The 24,627-nt window shown below is 47.3% G+C and overlaps 2 protein-coding genes across 4 annotated transcripts in view; one reads left to right on the forward strand and one right to left on the reverse strand.

Annotated features, from left to right (window-relative positions):
- FHIT (fragile histidine triad diadenosine triphosphatase) overlaps positions 1 to 19,918 on the reverse strand; it is a 65,516-nt gene extending 45,598 nt beyond the window's left edge. The window contains 1 exon segment of the mRNA XM_040408264.1: positions 19,822 to 19,918. The gene's annotated coding sequence lies outside the window, so the exon portion shown is untranslated.
- Positions 19,919 to 19,987: 69 nt separating this feature from the next.
- The window catches only part of SLC25A17 (solute carrier family 25 member 17), a 490,576-nt gene continuing 485,936 nt past the window's right edge, over positions 19,988 to 24,627 (forward strand). For all 3 annotated transcript variants that reach the window (XM_040407517.1, XM_040407518.1, XM_040407516.1), the window contains exon 1: positions 19,988 to 20,147. In XM_040407517.1, coding sequence (XP_040263451.1) covers positions 20,094 to 20,147 — 54 coding nt within the window. In that variant the 5' untranslated portion in view covers positions 19,988 to 20,093. The remainder of the gene's footprint in view (positions 20,148 to 24,627) is intronic.

Below are 24,627 nucleotides of genomic sequence, written 5' to 3' on the forward strand. Positions count from 1 at the left end.
TGGGGATGGCCTGGACAGTACGGATTTCCCCTACAGCAGAGGTGGTAGCGACCGGAACCACAGGGGAAGAAACTGGAATGACCGAGCCGTGAGACTCGACTGACTCCAACCTCGCCTGTATTGAAGTGACAGCAGATGTCAGACTGTTCAGCATAACGTGCAACTGAGCAAGTGACGTCTGCATCGTGGTCGTGGGGGGGATCATCACTACTGGGCACCAAGGAGTCTTTCCACAGCCGATATAATTCCGCCTTTCTGGCGGAAGCCGGGAAAGGGACGCCCCTCTTCGACAGCTCCGACATAAGCCTGGGGATGGTCCATGCTCGCAGGGACGGTATACTGCCCCCCTCGGACATTCCTGCTACGTTCTCGTCCACAGACGCCTCGACGATGTCAGATGTGTGTGACATCACAGCTGTGGAAACAGTAACGTAAAGTGACCGGCTAAACTGGACGACCAACCAGCATCCGTGAAACTGCTTAGCAACGTATGGAAAAGGTGTACTGCCCCCGTGTAGTTACGCACACTAACACCAGAAGAACCGTGAGGGAGTGGCCAGGAACCGCCACCCAGAAATGCACACAGGGGAGATATGATGTACTTACCTGCTCAGAAATCTATACACTGACCACCGCGGAAAGCTTGTGAAACAGCACAACCTGGACGTGAAATAGTGCATGAGACACAACCCCGCTGGTGGGTACCTCCTTCCCCTCCCCCAACGTGTACCCCTACTACCTTGCCGACAAGCCACAATCACAGAATGAGATCAAGACCAAATTTGGACCTGAAACAAAACAATTAACGCGTCAACTGTGGAACGTGCATACGCTGTAAGGGACCATACAAGCAAGACATGAAAATGATTGAACGTGAGCTGCAAGCTAAAGGACGACCGGTGGAAGGGAGTTAGCCGCTGGCTAACATTGTTCCCCCCCCAACTGTTCCTAGCGTTGTCACGGACCCCTACCTATCTATGCGGCACGGCGGCCCGTGCCAGACTTTAGTGAAGGCGCGGAGCGGGGCCATTGCGTCCCCCGCACCCCTCCACGATAACCGCGTGGGGAGCGCAGAGCTCCCTGGCACCGTGGCCCAGAGTGGGGAGAACCCCTTGCGCAACGGCCCCCGCCCCACACTAACACGGATCGAGAGCCACGTGGAAAGCTAGCGCGGCTCCCTGGTAGAGCTCCCAGTGCGGGGGTGCCCTCCTCTGCCCAAGGGGCTGACCCGCCTGCCGGCTGAGCACTCCTACCGCGTGGGGAGTAGCGCAGCTCTCTGGCATGAAACCGGCGTAGGGGGGGCCCCCAAACAACGCGGGCCCCACCTCACCGGTCAGTGGATATAGCCGCGTGGGGGGCCTCACCGCTCCCTGGCAGTGCGCCCAGTGCGGGGGTGCCCCCCTTTCGCTTGAGGGGCCGACCCACCGCCGGCTGGGCACACCCACCACGTGGGGAAACGGCGCAGCCCCCTGGCATTTTGGAGCCGGGACAGGGGGGAGGCCTTATGTGACACGGCCCCCACCCTTCACCGGAAAAACGTTTTTGCCACGTGGCGCTACACCGCTCCCTGGCAGGGCGCCCGATGCAGGGGTGCCCCCCTCCGCTTGAGGGGCCGCGGGTTGAGCCCGCCCACCACGTGGGGAAGCGGCGTAGCGCTGGCCAGATATCGGATGCGGCGGGGGGGGAGCCCTCTCCATCGCAGGCCCCGCACCCCGCCGGTAAGTGACTGCCATACTGGTTTCTCCGAGCGGCGGAGAAGGGGAGCGCTGTCTCCGTCGCGACTCCGCCCCCCCGCTGGAGACAGACAGCGCACCGCAGCCGTGGACGGGGGAGGAGGGAGCCTTGCCTCCGTCGTGGTCCCGCCCCCCGCTGGCTTGGATCCCCACTCACCTAGGGGCCGACCGCCAACCGGACTTCAACTTACCCTGCCTGCTGGACTGAAGTGCCAGGTACGAGCGCACGCTTCCTGCAAAACTCTGCACGTCGTACGATTGTGGGAGGGCGCTGGCCGTTGAAGTAGGCAGCCAAGCCCCTCCCACAAATACAGGCCAATGAATCGGCCTTACACTTATTTTTTTAACCCCTCCAGCGCTATTTTACTATGCATTCTGTATTCAGAAATGCTATTATTTTCCCTTACAACCATGTTATAAGGGAAAATAATACAATCTACAGAACACCGATGCCAAGCCCGAACTTCTGTGAAGAAGTTCGGGTTTGGGTACCAAACATGCGTGATTTTTCTCACGCGCGTGCAAAACGCATTACAATGTTTTGCACTCACGCGGAAAAATCGCGTGTTCCCGCAACGCCCTTCTGAAAGAGGCCTAAGGCTCTGGAAGCTGAAGTTGCAGCGATGTTAGTATTAATTGCAGCCGCCCCTGACTCCCAGGATTTTTTCAGTAAACCATCCAACTTCCGATATATGGGATCCATTAGCTGCGACGAATCCTCAAACGGGATTGAGTTTTTTTTTCCACTACTTTGGCCACTTGGACATCTACTTTCGGGACCTCGTCCCAGAGTTTGGTGTCCGTCGGATCAAAGCGCAGCCCGTTTTTAAATTCTCTATCGTATCTGCCCATTCTTCTGTAATGAGGTCTTTAAGTTTTTATTTACCGAGAAGACCTTTCTTTTCCTGACTTTTAGGCCGCCAAACATCTCGTCCTCAACGGAGCGCGCCTGTCCCTCCTCCTCAATAGCCATGGTTTGTCTTCTAGCGGTGAGTAGGGGGTCTAGATCCTCTGATGAAAATAAATATCTTCTCTGTTCTTCCTGAGGATTTGACACTGAGCCCTCATCTTCCATTTTATCTGAACCACATAATCCCTCTTCCTCTGAATCAGAGTCTAACTGGATCCTGGTTCTTTTGGAGGGGGGGGGGGGGGGGAAATGGTACTGGGTCTGGGTTCTGGCCTGAGGTTGCCGTCTGTACCTCCTCTCTAACAATAGCTCTCAAATCCGAGAGTAGAGATGACCGTTAGTCCTTAAGAATTTTGGAAAGGCATTCTGGACATAAAAGGTTTTTTATATGGCTCGAGAAGCCTTGCTTGGCAGGTCGCACACTTTCTTCACTTCTTTTTCGGGTCTCCATGAGATTTGTGCCCTGACTCTTTTGTGGTCTAGGGGGAAACGGAATAGAGACTATTTTTAGCGTCGTAGTTTCCCATAAACCCCTGCTTAAGCCCATAAAGAAGCTACTTACAGGGGCCTGGACGGGGGAGTCTGAGCAAGTCTCCTGCTTGTTAGACGCCTGGACCTCCATGATGCAACCTCACCAGGTTGCCATCTGACATTTAAATAGGGTCTTACTTACCGGTCCGCCAGTCACCGCCTGGCTCCGCCTCCTCCTGCTCTTCACGGGGGGGGGGGGGACTCATTCCTAGGAAGAGTCGACCCCCTAGAAATGCGAGACCTCCTGATGCAGAGGTCTCTAGCATGCCGACGCGCGCCGCCATCATGCTTCCGGTGACGCGTGTAGGCTTCCGGTCACGCTCGGCAATCCAGGCCTAGTGCACGCAAGGGAGCGCAGGAGCCTCTGCCGAGCCCAGAGCTCACTGAAAGGAGAAGCGGCATCGGCGTCCCCGATCCTTGCGGCCATGCTCCAGAGTAGGTACCGGGGACTAAACCAGGGGACAACTTCCCAGAGGGGTGCTGGTTAAGGGGCTGCATGAGTCTGAAGAGGAGAGGTAGGAAACCCCCGACCAGACTCTCCCCATTCCCTACCTAACTCAATAGGCGGGTGTCTGTCTCACTCCCCCTATCCCAGTAGGGACAGGAAGAACACTGGAGAGAGGGGGTGGGGAGGGGGCTTTTAAACTGTCTCTTCCTGTCCCAACAGAAGCCAATAGGACATCCTCCATGGGTGCTGTCATGGAGGACGTCCTGGAAAATGGTTTATTTAGCACTGTTTTATGATTTGAGCAGGCACCGGGTTCCGATCACCGCCTGCCGCAGTGATCGAAAATACACAGGGCGTACAGGTACCTGTACGCCCCGTGTCCGTAACAGGTTAAGAAAACAGCAGATCTAGTCTCCATAACCCCATAGTCGTCCTAATGCAGTAACCTTCAGCTGCATTACCCACTTCATTATGGTTAGGAGCAAGCCAGGGTACCTCCGCATAAGAGATCCTGGCACGGCCACTTATAGGTTAGGATCGAACCCAGGCAATCAGAGAACCCACCTATAGGCTCGGACTCAGCCAGGTGGGCTCCGGGCTGCTAAGGGACCTCTACCCGAGAGGTATTAGCAAGGCTATTAGAGACCTGGAAGGAGAGGCACATCCTCCCAGCTGATTGAAGAGAAGGCAGCACTCCTTGCAAGTGCCGCTTCCTCTTCATTACACTACACGTCGTCTCTTCTGGAGCAGTGGCATAGTGTAATTACAAGTGCTCGCTCCATTCAAGTAGCTTCAAACAGCTGATCGGCAAGGATGCCAGGTATTGGACTCCCACCGATCTGATATTGATGACCTACTGTGACAATAGGTTATCAATAAACATGGTCTGCACAACCCCTTTAACTACACACACTGACATCTTAGTAGTCATACTATAGGTGCTCTAACTGAAAGGTCCCCATGGTAGTCATTTACATATCTGACTGAGACGTAAGTTTTGTAGCAATCTGACACTTCTATGTGCGATATTTTTTCGGCAATGAGGGACTAGTTATATCCAATAGTATACAGGTTTATCCAGCCAGTCAAACTACGTATTTGACGAGTATAGTGTTTTATGTAAGCAGATTTCGGCAGGCTGTGCATTCGAAAATCAATGCATCATTGGGTTAGTGAGATGCATTTAATTTGTATTTTACCATGTAGATAATACAGCGCAGTTGTCATGCATGAAAAAAACTGCATGTGGCTGACTGCATGTAGTTACTGCATCAACAAACAAGCAAATGCCTGTGCGCAGTCTGAAAAACACAGGCTGTGACATCGGGTCCTGATCTGAATTCACTGCCACGTAGGGGTGGGCGATATGGCCTAAAATTTATATTGCGATATAATTTTAAGCATGTGCGATATGCGATATATTGTTTTCTATATTGGGGGGGTGTTTAAACTTTTTTTTTTTTTTACTTTTTATTTAATAACTATTAGCCTCCTTAAGGGCTAGAACCCTTGTCATATTCACCCTAATAGAGCTCTATTAGGGTGAATAGGACTTTGCACTCTCCCTGCTGCCCTGTGCTTTGTGCACACAACAGCAGGGAGCTGACCATGGCAGCCAGCCTCTCATGTGCCCCCCCAGCCTCTGATCTGTTCCCCCCCAGCCTCTGATCTGCTCCCCCCCCCCAGCCTCTGATCTGCCCCCCCCAGCCTCTGATCTGCTCCCCCCCCCCAGCCTCTGATCTGCTCCCCCCCCCCCCCAGCCTCTGATCTGCTCCCCCCCCCCCAGCCTCTGATCTGCTCCCCCCCCCCCCCGCCTCTGATCTGCCCCCCCCCCCCCCCCAGCCTCTGATCTGCTCCCCCCCCCCCCCAGCCTCTGATCTGCTCCCCCCCCCCCCAGCCTCTGATCTGCTCCCCCCCCAGCCTCTGATCTGCTCCCCCCCCCCCCCCCTGACCTGCTCCCCCCCCCCCCAGCCTCTGATCTGCTCCCCCCCCCCCAGCCTCTGATCTGCTCCCCCCCCCAGCCTCTGATCTGCCCCCTATGGTAACTCAAACCTCCCCAGTATTAATCATTGGTGGCAGTGGCCACAGGGTCCCCCCCCCATCATCATTGGTGGCAGTGGGCAGTTCCGATCGGAGTCCCAGCAGTGTAATGCTGGGTCTCCGATCGGTTACCGTGGCAGCCAGGACGCTACTGAAGTCCTGGCTGCGATGGTATGTTACTGAGCAGCATTATACTCACGTGCGCCGTGGCCGCCGGTCGCTCCTTCTTCTCATAGGTCTGTGCGGCGCACGTGAGTATAATGCTGCTCACTAACATACCATCGCAGCCAAGACTTCAGTAGCGTGACTCCTGGCTGCCATGGCAACCGATTGGAGCCCCAGCATTACACTGCTGGGACTCCGATCGGAACTGCCCACTGCCACCAATGATGGGGGGGAGGAGGGGGACCCTGTGGGATATGGCCGGCACATTCATTGGTGGCGCAGTGGCCACAGTCCCTCCCCTCCTCCTCCTACTCTGTCCTCATTGGTGTTCAGCGGCAGCCGCGCACAGTGGGGAGGGACTCCCTCCTTCTCCCTCCACTGTGCCGGCCGGCTCAGGAGAAAATGGTGCGCGCAGAGATCATATCGCGGTCCGGCGATATAGGCGATATGGCGAAAATCCATATTGTGGCCCAAATTTATATTGCATATCGCCTATACCGCCCACCCCTACTGCCACGTAGTGATTTATGGTTCAATGAGCTATCGGACCCTGGGTTTGTTGTACTGTACATCCATCAACATGCAAGTACAGTACAAAATAACTGCGTTTAGAAATAAAATCACTATCATGCAGTGCGTTCGGGTCAGAGGAACCACAAGGGTCATGATTCCATGTGCCCTTACAGAATTTAGTCATTATAGCAGCCTATTTAATCACAATTTTAGCAGTATGAACATACCTTCATGCCTAGATTTACTAATGTGTCTGTATCAAAAATCTGTCTAAAGCGCACAAATTGTCACATTGAGAGTTTCTACACAATTTTTTGGCATTTGACAAAGGGCGGAGCTTCACCAAAAAGGGGGCAGGGCCTAAGCGGCATAATTTTGCTCCAAAACTGAGACACAATTCTGCTATAAAATTCTGTTTCAAAGTAAACCAAGCAACAGATAAGTGTCTATCCCCACCACAGATCTGTCCTCCAGGCTGCGCCCTGTGACACATCCTGGGCATCCGCCACCTTTAGGATTAGTACATCTGGGCCCGCCTCAATGTATTTCTCAACTCCAGTCCTCAGGACCCACCTACCGGTCAGGATTTAACCCCTTAAGGACTCTAAGTGCTGATAACTTTAAAACGCTTTCACTTATCCAGGCCGTTCTGAGATGGTTTTTTCTTCACATATTATACTTCCTGACACTGCTAAAATTGGGTCCAAAAAGTAAAAAAAATTTTGCATAAAAAAATACCATATTTACCAAAATTTTGAAAAAATTTACAAATTTCAGGGGGCGTGGCTAGGCTGCCGAACGAGATGGCCGCTTGAGTGAAGAGCTCCTGCACCTCAGCGACTAACCTAGCCTGCTCGATTCTATCCACCGCAAAGACACCACCCTTCTACCCTCCCAGATGCTCTATTCCTCTGCGGTCACAATGGGGAAAGCGAGGAAGCAATTACAAATGATGCAGAATGGGAATCTCGAAAGTTATTTCGACTGGCGCCAAAGGAGCGGACAAGACGGCACTGAGTTCCCCCATTAGCGCGATGTCACCAGCGCTCACAGCCCGCTCACCCTCCCCACCGGACTTATCGGGCACCAATGACCTGCTCCATGTGACTCCCCCGTCGCTTCCTCCGACACCGGAGGAGGCCAGAGCTTCACGGCAAGCAGCACTGAGGATCCAAGATGGCGCCCGTCCTCTGGAGCGGCAAGAACAGCCGCTTAGCCTCCAGTACCCGCAGCCGACCACGTTAAATCCCGGTGGTCATATGCAGCCGAGTGAGTACACCCCTCATAACACGGTGCCCCTGGACCCCTTCCAATTACTCCCCACCTCAGATAAACCAGTCATTGAGGACTCTCTTAAAAACATGCTTCTGGCACTGAAATCCTCCCTGCGGGCAGATATGGCAGGACTGATTAATCCCCTGGCTGCCAGGCAACAAACCACAGAGGACAAGGTGCAGCATGTGGAGGTGAAAATGGGTGAATTTGCTGCATCACAAAATGCCATAATTGATGCCCATAATGCTATGGCCGATGAGCTGGAGGCCCTCAAGTGGAAAATGGCAGATCTGGAAGATCGCTCCAGACTAAATAATATAAAATTTAGGGGTATCCCTGAAGATGTAGCCTCCCAAGATCTGCAAGCATACCTGAAGGGGCTAATAAAGGCTCTCTTGCAACAGATTCCAACTCCTGATATGATCATTGATAGGGCTCACAGGCTTCCTAAACCTCCACACCTGGGCCCTAATATTCCGCGCGATACCCTAGCGCTCATCCATTTTTTCCACACCAAGGAGGCAATTATGGCTGAAGCGAGGAATAAGTCTGCGCTACCCGCTCCATACCAGAAGGTTAAACTCTACACTGACCTCTCCATGGTCACCCTCCGAAGGCGCAGAGCACTACAGCCTATTACATCTGCTCTTAGGGATAATGACTTCCCATACAAATGGGGCTATCCTCTAAAGATCCTCGTCCGGAAAAATGGACAAACACACGCCATTAAGACCCTGGAGGAAGGAAAGCAGTTACTTCTCCTCTGGCAGATCCCTCTGTCCTCCAGCAAAGTGGGTGCGGACCCCACCACCGTTGTTCCTGATACCCCGCTTACATCGGAGGACTGATCTCCCATGAGTGATGGCTATCGTGCAGGGACTTCTGCAGTGGCGCTATATAGCTCTGTCTACAGTATTGGGACTTACTGTGTTCTATACTCGAGCGCTAACTTAGCGAAGTATCTGGTTAGGTGCAGGTCCCTCTGTCACCATTACCTGTTTTGGTTTATTCTAATCTAGCATTGGAATTTTACCCTGTCTTTACTTAGACGGTTATTCCCGTCCAGTTCAAAACCTACTGAATCTTAGACGGATATTTAAGTCTTATTTGTTTGTCTGTTATTCCTCCCTCTCTCCTCCCTTTCTTCCCCGTTGTAGAACCATAAGTGCCTGTAATCTCTGTCTCATTGATATTTGACCCTGATATTGTGTTTTTTTTTTTTTTCTTCATCTGCTCCAAGAGTTGCAAATAGTGGTTCCCTCTTGACATCATGGGCCTCAAGATTATGTCCCTTAATGTTAACAGTCTGAACTGCCCTCAGAAGAGGTCTTATATGTGGAAAGAAGCTCTGACGGCTAATGTTGATTTTTCTTTTTTTCAAATATCTTTTTATTACGTTTTGTGAGTCTCCATACAGTATCATACAATTCGGTAGCATTACAATCGCTTCCATACAGCATTTCGATACATAAATCATTTCAAAATACAGTACATTTCAAATAGTACAATTGGAGTCTCATTTTCATTTTTCCCCCCCCCCCCACCCCCCTTAAATCATCAATACCCACAGACAAATATCCCTCCCAGTTCCCACCCCCCTCTCCCCCCCAATTGATACGATATGTTGCCCTAGACAGATTCCAGTAAAGACATAGTCACACTGATGGCGCCTCAACATATATAATTTTATAATGAAAAGAAAGGAAAGAAAAGAGAAAGTCCTCCCCCTTAGGGATTTCAGAAAACAACTGGAATATCCTCCCCTCTTCTGGCCGCCTATTTTGACTGATTAATGTATCAATCTAGATTGTTACTGAGATTAACAATAGAATATTAACTGGGAGTTTTTAATGGTCCCAAATCCCCCCTCAAGTCTTCTTTTAGGTACCATGCCGTCAACCTGAATGGGCTCATTATTTTCATGTACTCTGTGTGTGGAATAAACGTCAGGACAAATAATTTCCATGTTTGATAAAGTCGCTGTCCTAGCTTCTCTTTACACTTTAGCACGTCCAACCATTCCAGATGGAATAGGTTGCGCATTTGTGTCACCACCATTTCCATAGTAGGGATCTCTATCGATAGCCATAGACGTAACAGACATTTTTTTGCGACCATAATTAGTTTATGGCCCACTAATGTTGATGTTTTATGTATTCAGGAGACCCATCTACTGCAAGCAGATGCCGACAGAGTACGCCACCGCTTATTCCCTGTTATCCTGCAATCGCACTGTGACAAGAAAAAGAGAGGTACCCTGATTGCGGTTAAAAACACTGTCGCCTACACTCTTATTAAGTCCAAAATTGACCCACAAGGTCGATATATCATCCTAGTTTGCTCCATCAACAGCATTGTATATACGCTGGTGAACCTATATGCCCCTAACTCGCACCAGTTGGCTTTCTTAGGGCTCTTTCACACCTGCGTTCTTGTCTTCCGGCATAGAGTTCCGTCATCGGGGCTCTATGCCGGAAGAATCCTGATCAGGATTATCCCAATGCATTCTGAATGGAGTGAAATCCGTTCAGGATACATCAGGATGTCTTCAGTTCCGGAACGGAACGTTTTTTGGCCGGAGAAAATACCGCAGCATGCTGCGCTTTTTGCTCCGGCCAAAAATCCGGAACACTTGCCGCAAAGTCGGATCCGGAATTAATGCCCATTGAAAGGCATTGATCCGGATCCGGCCTTAAGCTAAACGTCGTTTCAGCGCATTGCCGGAGCCGACATTTAGCTTTTTCTGAATGGTTACCATGGCTGCCGGGACGCTAAAGTCCTGGCAGCCATGGTAAAGTGTAGTGGGGAGCGGGGGAGCAGTATACTTACCGTCCGTGCGGCTCCCCGGGCGCTCCAGAGTGACGTCAGGGCGCCCCAAGCGCATGGATCATGTGATCGCATTGGACACGTCATCCATGCGCATGGGGCGCTCTGACGTCACTCTGGAGCGCCCCGGGAGCCGCACGGACTGTAAGTATACCGCTCCCCCGCTCCTACTATGGCAACCAGGACTTTAAAAGCGTCCTGGGTGCCATAGTAACACTGAAAGCATTTTGAAGACGGTTCAGTCTTCAAATGCTTTCAGTACACTTGCGTTTTTCCGGATCCGGAGTGTAATTCCGGCAAGTGGAGTGCACGCCGGATCCGGACAACGCAAGTGTGAAAGAGGCCAAACAAACTTATGCGCAATGTAAACAAGCTTAAACAAGGGAAAGTGGTTATATGTGGATATTTTAATGCTGTCCTGCACCCTACTATTGACTCCTCATTTTCTGCCAGGCGCTCGGATGCGGGAATATCCACCTTCCTGCACTCTGAGGGCCTCACAGATGTGTGGAGAGCACAACATAGTCTTGAGAGAGACTATACCTTTTTTTCCCCGATACATATGTCCTACTCACGAATTGACATGTTCATGGTGGATCACACAGCTTTACTCCATACTCTTTCCACTGATATTGGCCTAATTAAGTGGTCCGACCATGCCCCGATTACCATTATCCTAGAAGAGCAGTTTCAGTCCACTAGGCCCCCTATATGGAGGAATAACACATTTCTCTTTAACAACCCAAAACATGTATCTGAGCTTTCTGCACAGTTAACTGAATACTTCCAGTTCAACAATGGTTCAGTTTCCAATAAATTCATCTTGTGGCAGGCCCACAAAGCGTATATGCGAGGCTCTCTAATCAAACTGAATTCCGTTGTGAGAAGGCTCAGAGAACGCGATATTACTCAGACATTGGAGGACATCGCTAGATTGGAGACAACCAATAAGTCAGCTCCAAACTATCAATGCTCCACCGAGCTTAGGGAAGCACGAAATAAGCTTAGCAGCTTACTTCTCCAAAACCACAAGTCCCTCCTACGGCTTCGCTCTAAATTCTATTCTCAGAGCAACAAAGCTGGCAGACTCTTAGCCCAACAACTAAAATCCCAGCAATCTAAATCAAAAATTCCCCATCTGTTGCACCCCACGAGCAAAGCAAAGCAAAATTGACGGACCCCCGTGAAATTGCCAACCAATTTAAACTGTATTACCAGTCGCTTTATAATTTAAAAGAGACTGTCCCTCTCCCTGGTGATTACTCTACCTCGGTGGAGAGCTTCCTAACTCAAGCGTCTCTCCCGGCTTTCTCTCTCAGACACAACTGCAATTCCTTAACACTCCATTCTCACGTATTGAGATTAATAAAGTTATCGGGTCTCTTCAGATGGGTAAGTCCCCAGGTCCTGATGGACTATCTAATGAGTACTTCTGCCACTTCCAGAGTATTATTGCTCCTTACATGCTTGACATGTTTAAGTTAGTACAGGATGGTCATCTTTTTCCCCCAGATATGTTGGAAGAACTTATTGTCACTATTCCGAAGCCTGGCAAAATCCCTGATGTGCCCCAGAACTTCCGCCCTATTTCGCTGCTTAACTCCGACATAAAAATTTTCGCCAAACTTATCGCTAATAGGTTGGCTCCACTCCTCCCCTCCCTGATCCATCCTGACCAAACAGGGTTTGTAACTGGCCGATTAGTGTCTGATAACACTAAACGGATTGTAGACTTAATTAATTATGCTGAACTACGTACCCTCCCAATGCTCGCGATCACACTAGATGCGGAGAAAGCATTTGACCGCCTGCACTGGGACTACACGTTCTCTACTCTCCGTCAGATGGGCTTTTCGGGGCAGATACTGCAGACTATTCATAGCTTATATTCTTCTCCTTCTGCGAGGGTCTGGGTTAATGGTGTGGTGTCGGACCCGTTTGCAATTACCAATGGATCCAGGCAGGGTTGCCCCTTATCTCCCCTATTGTTTATCCTGGCATTGAAACCCCTAGCTCAGTCCATAAGAAACTCACCTTCAATAACCGGAATGGAAGTAGGGAATAGTTCCCATAAGATCACACTCTACGCGGATGATATCATTCTTACGTTAACCAACCCCAGTAAATCGCTAGACGCCGCCCTTACTATTATCTCACACTACGGGTCTCTTTCCTACTATAAAATTAATAGCGCCAAGTCTCAAGCCTTACCTATCAATATCCCATTAGCTGAGGTAGCTTCTTTGAAATCCTCCCATGATTTAGACTGGCAAACTTCGGAGATACCTTACTTAGGTGTTAAGATTACCTCTCCTTGCTCCTTGCTTTATAGTAAAAACTACCTCCCCCTTCTTGATACTATGCAGAGAGACCTTAACAGCTTTGCTATGAAAGCTTTGTCCTGGGTGGGTAGAGTGGCATCATTTCAAATGATGACCCTGCCCAAATTCATATACATTTTTCGAGCCCTCCCAATCCCTATGACATTTTTAAAAAAAGCACAGACTGTCCTAGGTAAATACATTTGGGGTCCGACCAAACCTAGAGTAGCATGTGCATTACTATCCAAGAAAAAACAAGTTGGCGGATTAGGCCTCCCGGACATTAGGGATTATTTTCAAGCAATAGCACTCTCTTTTGCCAGAGAATGGTGGTCCCCAGATGACACAAAGGCCTGGATCCAGATTGAGCAGCACACTATAAAACGAGCTTCATTGAAGGACTACCTGATTCATTTGTTGTGGAACCCTTCCCAGCCACGTGGAGACTTACTGACGATAAGACTGGTTGGTAGCCTGTGGTCTTCTATCCACAAGATACAGAGGGACACAGTAGCCACCCTTCTTACACATGCCACTATAGGAACTTTGGAGCTAACCATCCCTGATATTAATTTGACAGTCTGGAGAGAGAGAGGGATCACTTCAATCTCCCAGATTATGTCAAATGACTGTCTCCTCCCCTTTGATTCTCTACACCGCTTGTTTGCATTGCCGCATACAGAATTCTACAATTTTCTTAGAATCAGACACTTCATCGCTAAGATTAAGCAAAGTCCACCCTCTATTAACTCAGACATATGGAGACTGTTCCAACACCCGTCCCTTTTTAAAAAACATACTACGCGATATGTGTATGATGTTTTAGGGGATAAAGCCACTTTTGCCAAAACATTGCCCATCAGGAAATGGGAAACAGAATTGGGGAAAACTTTTCTAGACGAGCAGTGGGTTCAAGCAATCAGATTCCTAGTCTCAAATTTCAAATGTGTCTCCCACTATGAAGCAGGGTTGAAGACCCTCTTACATTGGTATTTCACTCCACAGAGACTGAGCAGAATCTACCCTTCGTCTTCCCCCAACTGTTGGAGGGAATGCGGGGCCAGAGGTTCCTTACTTCATATCTTATGGACATGTCCTGTAATCCACCAATTCTGGCGCAGTGTTTTTGACCTGATCACTGGTATCACCTCCCGGGTTATGGACCCTCACCCTGAACTGGCTCTCTTGTTTCTGGGCATTCACAATATCCCCCTAGTACACAGGAACTTGGTGGGTCACATTTTGCTTAGTGCTAAATTGATCATTACACGTTATTGGAAACAAACTGTTTCGCCAACCATAGCAGAGGTTATACTAGAGGTTAACAAATCATGCAGATATGAAAACCTAGTGCCTTCCACGATTATCCCCCCGAAGTCCAGGCTTCTCACTTGGAGTCCATGGATCATTAACCCAAACTACACCCCCTGAAGTGTAAGGAGGTTCCCAATCCTGGGTTGAGATTAGGGCGAAGCAACATATGCAGGGCGAAATTGATCCTTCAAATTACGACGACTTGTGACAGGGTCTGCCTTACCACCCCCTCTTTTTCCCCTTCCCCTTTTTACCTCGTTAATGTTACGGTCTAATTGTTACAGACCTTACTCACTATGCAAGCTTTTAATGTACACCATTGTCCTACTGTCTAGCTTACTGCGTAGGTGTACATTGTTATGCTTTCTATTACTACGATCTTTGGCTTGATTAGCCAATCATTGAAAATGCCAATAAAAATGATTTACTCTAAAAATTTGCAAATTTCAAAGTTTCAGTTTCTCTACTTCTGTAATACATAGTAATACCCCCAAAAATTGTTATGACTTTACATTCCCCATATGTCTACTTCATGTTTGTAGCATTTTGGGAATGATATTTTATTTTTTGGGGATGTTACAAGGCTTAGAAGTTTAGAAGCAAATCTTGAAATTTTTCAGAAATTTACAAAAATCCAATTTTTAGGGACCACTACAGTTCTGAAGTCACTTTGCGAGGCTTACATAATAGAAACCGCCCAAAAATGACCCCATTCTATAAACTACACCCCTCAAAGTATTCAAAACTGATTTTACAAACTTTGTTAACCCTTTAGGTGTTGCACAAGATTTAATGGAAAATAGAGATACAATTTCAAAATTTCACTTTTTTGGCAGATTTTCCATTTTAATATTTTTTTTCCAGTTACAAAGCAAGGGTTAACAGCCAAACAAAACTCATTATTTATGGCCCTGATTCTGTAGTTTACAGAAACACCCCATATGTGGTCGTAAACCGCTGTACGGGCACACGGCAGGGCGCAGAAGAAAAATAAATGCCATACGGTTTTTGGAAGGCAGATTTTGCTGGACTGGTTTTTTTTACACCATGTCCCATTTGAAGCCCCCCTGATGCACCCCTAGAGTAGAAACTCCAAAAAAGTGACCCCATTTTAGAAACTACGGGTTAGGGTGGCAGTTTTGTTGGTACTAGTTTAGGGTACATATGATTTTTGGTTGCTCTATATTACACTTTTTTGTGCGGCAAGGTAACAAGAAATAGATTTTTTGGCAAGTTTTTATTTTTTGTCATTTACAACATTCATCTGACAGGTTCGATCATGTGGTAATTTTATAGAGCAGGTTGTCACGGACGAGGCGATACCTAATATGTATACAATTTTTTTTATTTATGTAAGTTTTACACAATAATTTCATTTTTAAAACAAAAAAAATGTTTTAGTGTCTTCATAGTCTAAGAGCCATAGTTTTTTCAGTTTTTGGGCGATTATCTTAAGTAGGGTCTAATATTTTGCGGGATGAGATGACGGTTTGATTGGCACTATTTTGGGGTGCATATGACTTTTTGATCGCTTGCTATTACACTTTTTGTGACGTAAGATGACAAAAAATTGCTTTTTTTACACCGTTTTTTTTTTTTTTTTTTTTTTTTACGGTGGTCACCTGAGGGGTTAGGTCATGTGATATTTTTATAGAGCCGGTCGATACGGACGCGTCGATATCTAATATGTATACTTTTTTTTTTTATTTATTTAAGTTTTACACAATGATTTCATTTTTGAAACAAAAAAAATCATGTTTTAGTGTTTCCATAGTCTAAGAGCCATAGTTTTTTCAGTTTTTGGGCGATTATCTTGGGTAGGGTATGATTTTTGTGGGATGAGATGACGGTTTGATTGGTACTATTTTGGCGTGCATGCGACTTTTTGATCACTTTTATTAACTTTTTTGGGAAGTAAGGTGGGCAAAAGTTCAATTTTCTCATAGTTTTTATTTTTTTATTTTTATGGCGTTCACCGTGCGGCGAAAGTAACATGACCGTTTTATAGATCAGGTCGTTACGGACGCGGTGATACCTAATATGTGTAGTGTATTTTTTTTTATTCAGTGATAAATGTGTTTTTTTTAATCTTAACTTTTCTTTACATTTTTTTGACCCAGACCCACTTGGTTCTTGAAGATCCAGTGGGTCTGATGTCTGTATAATACAGCACAGTACACTATATAGGTTACTGTACTGTATTTTACTTACACTTTGTCTGAACAGATCTATGCCTTTAGCATAGATCTGTTCAGCACCATGGACAGCAGGATGCCTGAGAAGGCGTCCTGTTGCCATGGGAACCTTCCCCGTCTGCTCAGTTGTAGCCACAACTGCGCAGACGGGGAAGGGTAAGGACGGGGCTGTCTGGGGGCTCTCTCCCTCTCCCATCGGGGGGCTGCAAAGGCACAGCAGCCCCCTGATGGGAGAGGGAGGGTGCTCCCTGAGCCGTTAACCTTGGTTTAGGGAGCACCGCCTGCGACACCCCCCGCCCACATAATATCATTCAGGGGTGCAGGGGGGTTAATAAAACTTTATTTCAGGCATTTTAAAAAGTTTGGCGGGGATCAGAATCGGCTAAAAGCGTAACAAACCGCAGGTCAGAATTGACCTGCAGTTTGCTGCGATCGCCGATACGGGGGGGGGGGGGGGGGGGGGTCACATGACCGCCCCCGGTGTTGTGACAGGATGCCGGCTGAATGATTTCAGCCGGCATCCCGTTCAGATTAACCCCCGGGGCGCCGCAATCTTATTTTAAACTCATGACGTACCGGTACGTCATGGGTCCTTAAGGACTCGGGACCCATGCCGTACCGATACGTCCTAAGTCCTTAAGGGGTTAAGAATATCCCACAGAATCAATACCTGTGGTAAGTCCTGATGCATTGATACTAATTATAGCTCAATACTAAGGAAATCCTGAAAACGTGACTGTGCGGTATGCCAGACCTTGCAGGGGAATTATGTGTGAGGTCACGGTGTGAGCAATAGGTGGGCCGAGGCAAATACAGTTCTGGTTACTCACGGTTATGTCGTCCCTGGGCAGGCCTGCATAAGTGAAAAGGAGAATGGCACAAGGATTCTCTGGGGCATGCTCTGGTGTAAGGGACACAGGCCAGATGGTGGTTTGAGGTGCCCTTGGTGGTCTGTATTAATGTGCCAGTGGCAAGGTCCCTTGTAGTCGTGACGCCAGTACCTTTTGTATGGAGGTATAACTATTTACTATAGTGTTAAAGGGGTTGTCCGGGATTGGGGACATGGGTGTACATGTACAATGGTCCCCTAAATATTACATTCATGCCTGTCCTTCCCTTACCAGACAATTCTGATTGCCGTTTTTCAGCCGGAAGTGCAGTTTCTATCACCGTCAGTGACGTACCGGGTCCCTTTCTGCATAGCGAAGCCTCTTCTTCCATTTCGCAAGGAGCCCGGTGACGTCACAGTCAGCCTCTAATTATTCCAAGAGCATGGAGGGGCAGTAACTATGCGGCAACAGACCGCGCTAAGCCACACCCCTGACCGCGCTAAGCCACGCCCATCGAGCAGGGCGCATTCTTAGCAAGGAAGGAGGCGTTTAGGGGCGTGACTAAGGCGGAGGAATAGTTGCGGCAGGAGGCGGCATATGAATTAGGGGGGGTGGCTGCACGGAGGAGCAGGCACACACTCGAAACAACGCGATGCTGCGCTGGGACCCAGAAAGCATTGAGGCAGGAAGTTACCACACACAAACAGAAAGGTAAACAATCAGTGGGGGACTGTAGGAGCCCTGCTGAAGTGTAAAAATACCTAAAAACATCTGGGGGAGACCTTCAAACCGCTATTAATAGTGATTTAACTGGTTTTAAAAAAAAAAAAATCTTGATCCCGGACAACCCCTTTAATAGAGGAACTGAGTCTGAGGCAAGCAGAGGGAAACTCCGAATGGCACTTTACTGATGATGACTCTTGATTACAAGGCATTAAACAGTGTCTTGATACAATCCGGCATTAAGCACAATCTCCCATGCATATGGGGAAAGGGAAATGCAAATCCTCAATGAAGTACAGGCTCTTGTAATACATAAGAAAACTACTGCTCAGACTAGGCTGGTAATAATGAAAGTCTTAGACTGGTAACAACTCCCGCCTGATCCTAATCCTTGATTAAAGGTGCTTTTCTGAATCCTGAAACTTCTATTCCAATGCTGTTCTAACAGTTGGCCTGACTGTCCTCAATATTTAAACTGGAGATGTAGATGCTTCAAGCTATCTCCTACACCTAGTACAAAGGTGCCTAATAAATCCTCAGGTAATGACCATCTTGCTAATCCTTTGTCTTGCATGAACGTGATAATTCTTTAAAGGGAACCTGTCACCCCTACTATGCTACCCTCACTGAGCGTTTCTAAATGTTCATTGTGTTACCCTGAACATATAAATTACACTTTTAATTTCATTTGCAGACGAATTCAATAAGTATTATGCATTTTTGTACTTCCCGCCTTTTATGCAAATTAACATAAGAGTCATATCTTACTTGTGTGACCAGAGAAGAGTCATATTTTCAAGCTCTGACTTATCTCAGGTTAATTTGCATATGTATCAAATCAGTTTTTTTACACAATAAAAGCACACAGAGCTATGAGGACTGGATATTGCGGATGTGCTAGCGGCGATCTAGCAACCCATGTCCTCGGCTCTATACCCAAAATCCAGGTGACAGCTTCCCTTTAAATACTCGGCTGCATACATTTTAGACATTGGTCACCCTGGAAGAGCGATCTATAGTAGTGGATTGCTCACCTCTAGGAAGAATACTTTCAGGCCTTAAAGGGAACCTGTCACCAGGATTTTGTGCATAGAGCTGGGGACATGGGCTGATAGATGGCCGCTAGCACATCTGCAATACCCAGTCCCCACAGCTCTCTGCGCTTTTATGGTGTTAAAAAAACGTTTTGATCAATATGCAAATGAACCTGATCTGAGTCCTGTATCCGGATTTGAGTCCAGCGGAAAAGAGCCCAGCACCGCCCCGCGTCCTCCGAATCTCCTCCTTGTTGGCTGATGTCACAGAGCTGGAGCGCTGAAATCTCGCGATGCGCGAGCTAGCGCATGCATAGTTCGTTCCCTGTGCTGATGCCAGCACAGGGAATGAACATGATGCCGACACTGCGCATGCGCTAGCTCGCGCATCGCGAGATTTCGGCGCTCCAGCTCTGTGACGTCAGCCAGCAAGGAGGCGATTCGGAGGACGCGGGGCGGTGCTGGGCTCCTTTCCGCTTGACTCATCTCCGGATACAGGACTCAGATCAGGTTCATTTGCATATTGATCAAAACGGTTTTTTAACACCATAAAAGTGCAGAGAGCTGTGGGGACTGGGTATTGCAGATGTGCTAGCGGCCATCTATCAGCCCATGTCCCCAGCTCTAATCACAAAATCCTGGTGAAGGGTTCCCTTTAATGTCTAGTACATAATTAAGATACGTTTGCGGGGCCCACGGTTACTTGAATGGGACACTGCAACTGGTAGGTGGGTCCCAAAGAACGGAGTTGAGAAACCCTGGTTTACACCAAGGGTGACTGATGAAATCCTCAGGCTGTAAGCAGGGTACCTATACTACAAACGTGCGCACCTGGGTATTCAGTGTGGTTTCAATGTGCGTCACCTGTACAAGCTACACAGCCAAAAACCACGCAATACTTCTGCCATATGGTACGTGCTAGAAAACGTCTGCATGAAGGACAGACACAATTGCAATGCTCACCCAGTCCTTCACTGAAAGTCCCGGTGTAACGAAGTACTGACTTTCCCGAGCTTTTAAAACGAGGCTTGGAACACAGCCCCTAGAAGCGGTGACTTAAAAAACAAGATTCAAACCCACGTGATTTTTAGCTTGTCACGTGACACTGTGACACTGTGACATCACGAGGTCCTTAAGGCGCATGGAGTTAAGCACAACCGCAGCAGATTAGAAACCTAGTAGTGAAGGAAGAGCGAGATAATTACGTCCGGGCAGTGGTTGATCTGAAGCCTGCCATGAATTCCATTCTGTCCTACGAGAGCTTAGTCCACGCGGTGTCTGGAGCGATAGTAAGTCCAATAGTTTTCTTAGATTTGAGACTTCTATAATGTTGTTTGTTGCAAGGGATTATATTAAAGGCGTTGCTTACCTGTCACACAGTCCGAGTACTGGCACTAAAGGTACGGTCAGTGGGGGTTCCACAACATTAGGGGGTCACTGAGACCCCCTGTGATAAAAAGGAGTTGTGGTGCATATGTATGGCCACTTCTGTGGAGATACCTGTGCTGTATAGAAGTCCCAAAATGAAAGAAATCGTCCTTTCCCTTAAAACGTCCTTCATTCTAAAAACTAAATTGGTGTGCTGCCAAAATTGTTGCAAAAAACAAAAACAAAAAACAGCTAACATGATGGAAAAATAAAAATGAAGAGGATCTTTCAATGTGCAAAAAACACATCATTTTATTTTGAATAAAATGTTTGTTGTTCATAAGTATAAAAAAAACTAACAATTTGTAATTGCTGTTATTGTACTGACCCACAGGTTAAAATTTAGTGTACTACAGCAATACCAAATTTTATAATAATTATGTTTTACTTTTTATAAAAAAAAAAAAAAAAAAACATTCACTCCTATAATTTTATTTATTACCATATGTGTTAGGGAGTCTGCATGCGGTGTGGATTTCGTTTGAAAAAACCACAGCGTAAGGGCTCATGCACACGGCCGTATGCCCTCTGAGACACACTGTCCAATGCGCTATGATGCTGTGCGCTCCCGGTGCGCATGTTGTACGTATGCCGCTCAGGGACCGTTTGTTTTTGAGGGCATACGGTTGTGTGCATGAGCCCTAAGGCTAGGGATACACGGCGACATGTGTCGCACAACAATTTTAATAATGATAGTCTATGGTGTCACACTGCGACACGACAGTAGCAAAAAATCCTTCCAAGATGCGACACATGTTGCAGTGTAGTTGTGCCCTATGTGTTGCGTGACTTATTGCTGTCATGTAGCCCTAGCCTAAGGCTACACTCACGCAAAAGTAAGTATTTTGCGGTACACAAAATGCAGATCCGCAAAAAATATAGATGATGTGCGTGTTATTTTTATTTATTTTTTACAAAGCTATTGTAACAATGCCTATCCTTGTCCGCAAAACGGACAAGAATAGGACATTCTCTAGTTTTTGCAGGGCTACGGAACGGACATACGGATGCAGGACCCATTGAAATTAATGGGTCCTCATCCAATCTGCAAAAAACCGGAATGGACACGGAAACAAAATACGTTTGTGTGAATGTAGCCTAATACAGTATCGGGAAAGTGTATGAGATTAGACAAATCTCATGTACACTTTTCTTTTTTTTTCCTTCTGTGCGGATTTTGAAATCTGCAGCGTGTCTATTGTTTTGTTTTTCTTGTGCGGATTTTACCCTTTTCAATGGAAGGGTGAGATCTGTTTAAAATCTGCATCAGATCGACACCAAAAGTGGCATAAAAACACAATAAATAGTGCAGATTTATACTTGTGCTTTTATTGAGCAGGTTTTATGTGGATTTTCTTCACACACATCTAGACTGTTGTCTAATTGCAAAGTCTAAGGCTAGGTCTACACGACGACATTTGAAAAATTTGAAAAATAGGGCGCACCAATGTCGCGCGACAATTTTTATAATGGCAGTCTATGGTGTCGCACTGCAACATGCGACATGCTGCGACTGCGACGCAACAGTCGCAGAAAAATCCATCTCGATGGATTTTCTGCGACTGTTGCGTCGCAGTCGCAGCATGTTGCATGTTGCAGTGCGACACCATAGACTGCCATTATAAAAATTGTCGCGCGACATTGGTGCAACAAAATGTCGTGCGACAAATGTCGTCGTGTAGACCTAGCCTAAGTCTACATGAGATTTGTGTAATCTCATACAATCCCTTCCAAATTATTATACAAATTTATATTCTTCCCACATATACGGGTGCCCACCCTGTTAGCCCAAAGCCAATATATCTGCTATATACAGATCCCAAAAGCCTTGGGAATCTAGTGTCTAATATAGGACCTAGGCCAAAAATCAGAAGAGGGAAAGGAAAAAGAAAATCCCTAAGGCGGCTGACTGATGATATCAGGCATAGTATGTGTACATAGTACTCCTGGACTCTAGGCAATCATCCTAGAACAGGGATCAGCAACCTCCGGCACTACAGATGTTCTGAAACTACAACTCCCAGAGTGTTCCATTCACTTCTATGGGAGTTGTGAGAACAGCCGAGCATGTTTGCATGCTGGGAGTTGTAGTTTCACAGCAGCTGGAGTGCCGAAGGTTGCTGATCCCTGTCCTAGAACGTCAGCCTGTGCAGGTATTTCCTAAAAATATTGTAATCCCTCTATCTACAGTCTTACAGTTTTTTGCGGGAAGAGATGAGGTTTTTATTAGTACTATTTTTGGGTACATATGATTTTTTTTTTTTTGATCGTTCAATATTACACTTTTTGGGGCAAGGTGACTAAAAAATGGTTGTTTTGACATAGTTTTTATTTTACTTTTTTACAGCATTCACCTTAGGCGGTAGAGCATATGATATTTTTATAGAGCAGGCCGTTACAGATGCAGGGATACCTAATATATCAATTTTTTTATTTATTTATTTCAGTTTTACATAATAAAAGCTTTTTTTTTTTTTAAATCATGTTTTTGTGTCTACATTTTCTGAAACACATATAAAAAAAATTCAGGTGATTTTCCTAATGTAGGGATCAGGTGACCGGTGTTGGCACAGTTTTTTTTATTTACTTTTTTTTTTTTTTTTTTTTACGGTGTTCATCTGACAGGGAGAATTATGTAATATATTTTTATAGAGCTGGTCGTTACGGACGCGACGATACCTACGGTAATTATTTTTTCTTTTTACGGTTTTAGGCCTCATGCACATGGCCATTGCTCGCAATTTGCGGTCCTTAATGCATGGGCACTATCCGTGCGACTGACACAATGGATCCAGACTCAACTTGAATGGGTCCGTGATCCGTCCGCATCACATGTTCTATTTATTTTAATTTTTTTTGTGGTGCGGAGGCACGGACAGAAAACCACAGAATCTTCTGTGGGGTTCCTTGCCTCCATTACGCACTGCACCTTCTGGACTATGGACCCATTCAAGTGAATGAGTCCGCATCCGTGATGCGGTGAGGACACGGCCGGTGCCAGCTTATTGTGGACCTACTGTTTGCGGGACACAATACGGGCCTAGCCGGGCAACGGCCGTGTGCATGAGGCCTTTACCTTTTGGAACTACACTTTTTATTTCCATTACGCCCCATGACAGCACCTGTGAGAGATCCTCCCCCTTCCGGACAGGAAACAGGAACTTCCCAGATCTTTAAATTGGTCCACTGCCTTCCACCACTCAGTTCTTTCCTGTTTCCTGCCCAAGACGGGAGGAGTTCTTCTCAGGTCTGTTTTTTGGGGCTGCAGGACCTCTAGGGTTAAAAGGCTGAAACCTATTGGAGGTACCGGTCGGCGTAAGTCTCCACTAGGAGCCGCTGAGAAGCCCGGCGGTTTCCTTCAGCGTCATGGGGGGGATGCCTGGGGTTGCCTCATTGTCCCTTGCCAGGCCGGCGAAGTTTGGCGTGAGGGGGGAGGAGTATCTTCTCCTCTCATTTGGCGGCAGGCCGAATCTGGATGCGCGCGTCGCGCCGGAAGTGACGCGTGCGTTTCACCGGTCGGAAGGGGAGGAGACTAAACATGGCAGGCGTGCGCGGCACATTTGAAGAGGGAAACGCCAGCCAGCCAGCATAGAGGGAGCAGCGGCAAGCCAGATTTTTGACCGGACGGCCAGATCTTCCCTCCATTGCCCCCTTGAAGCAGCATCATGCAGGAAGAAGGGGAAGTTCAACTGCGCGCAGACAGGCAGGAGCTGCATTCTGAATACAGCACGGTACTCCTGGGGGTAAGAGGGGTTAACCCCCACCATCTCCCTTTTGGGGAGTTTATTGTTATGGTCAGAATTAGACTGATTGGGGCTATTTACTATATGCAGGTTAAAGAAGCCCCAAGGGAAGCTACCCACAAAACAAGAGCTAAAGAGTGTGGAATTTGCAAGCGAAAATTGAGCCTGTCCTACCATAAGACATGTTGCCAACCTTGTCTGGATAAGGTAGTAGCAGAGGAGTCGCCATCTTTATTGCAAAACATCCAAGAGTTAGTTAAAAAGGAAGTTCGTTCTTCTGTGGAACATCTTTAAAAAAATCCCTGCCTAGCTCATCCAGACATAAGAAGGCTCAGACAATAGTGGAGGATACTTCGGATTCTGTGTCTGAGGAGGAGGGCGCCATTGCAAGCTCAGATTCCTCCTCTGAAGATTTGACAGGGAAGCCCGTTATTCAGAGTGGAGGATACGGATCTACTATTGAAAGCGGTTAGATCCATGATGGAGCTGGATGAGGAAAAGGAGTCCAGGTCTACAGTCGTGGCCAAAAGTTTTGAGAATGACACAAATATTAGTTTTCACAAAGCTTGCTGCTAAACTGCTTTTAGATCTTTGTTTC

The sequence above is a fragment of the Bufo bufo genome, chromosome 9, assembly GCF_905171765.1.
Source record: "Bufo bufo chromosome 9, aBufBuf1.1, whole genome shotgun sequence".
Taxonomy (NCBI): domain Eukaryota; kingdom Metazoa; phylum Chordata; class Amphibia; order Anura; family Bufonidae; genus Bufo; species Bufo bufo.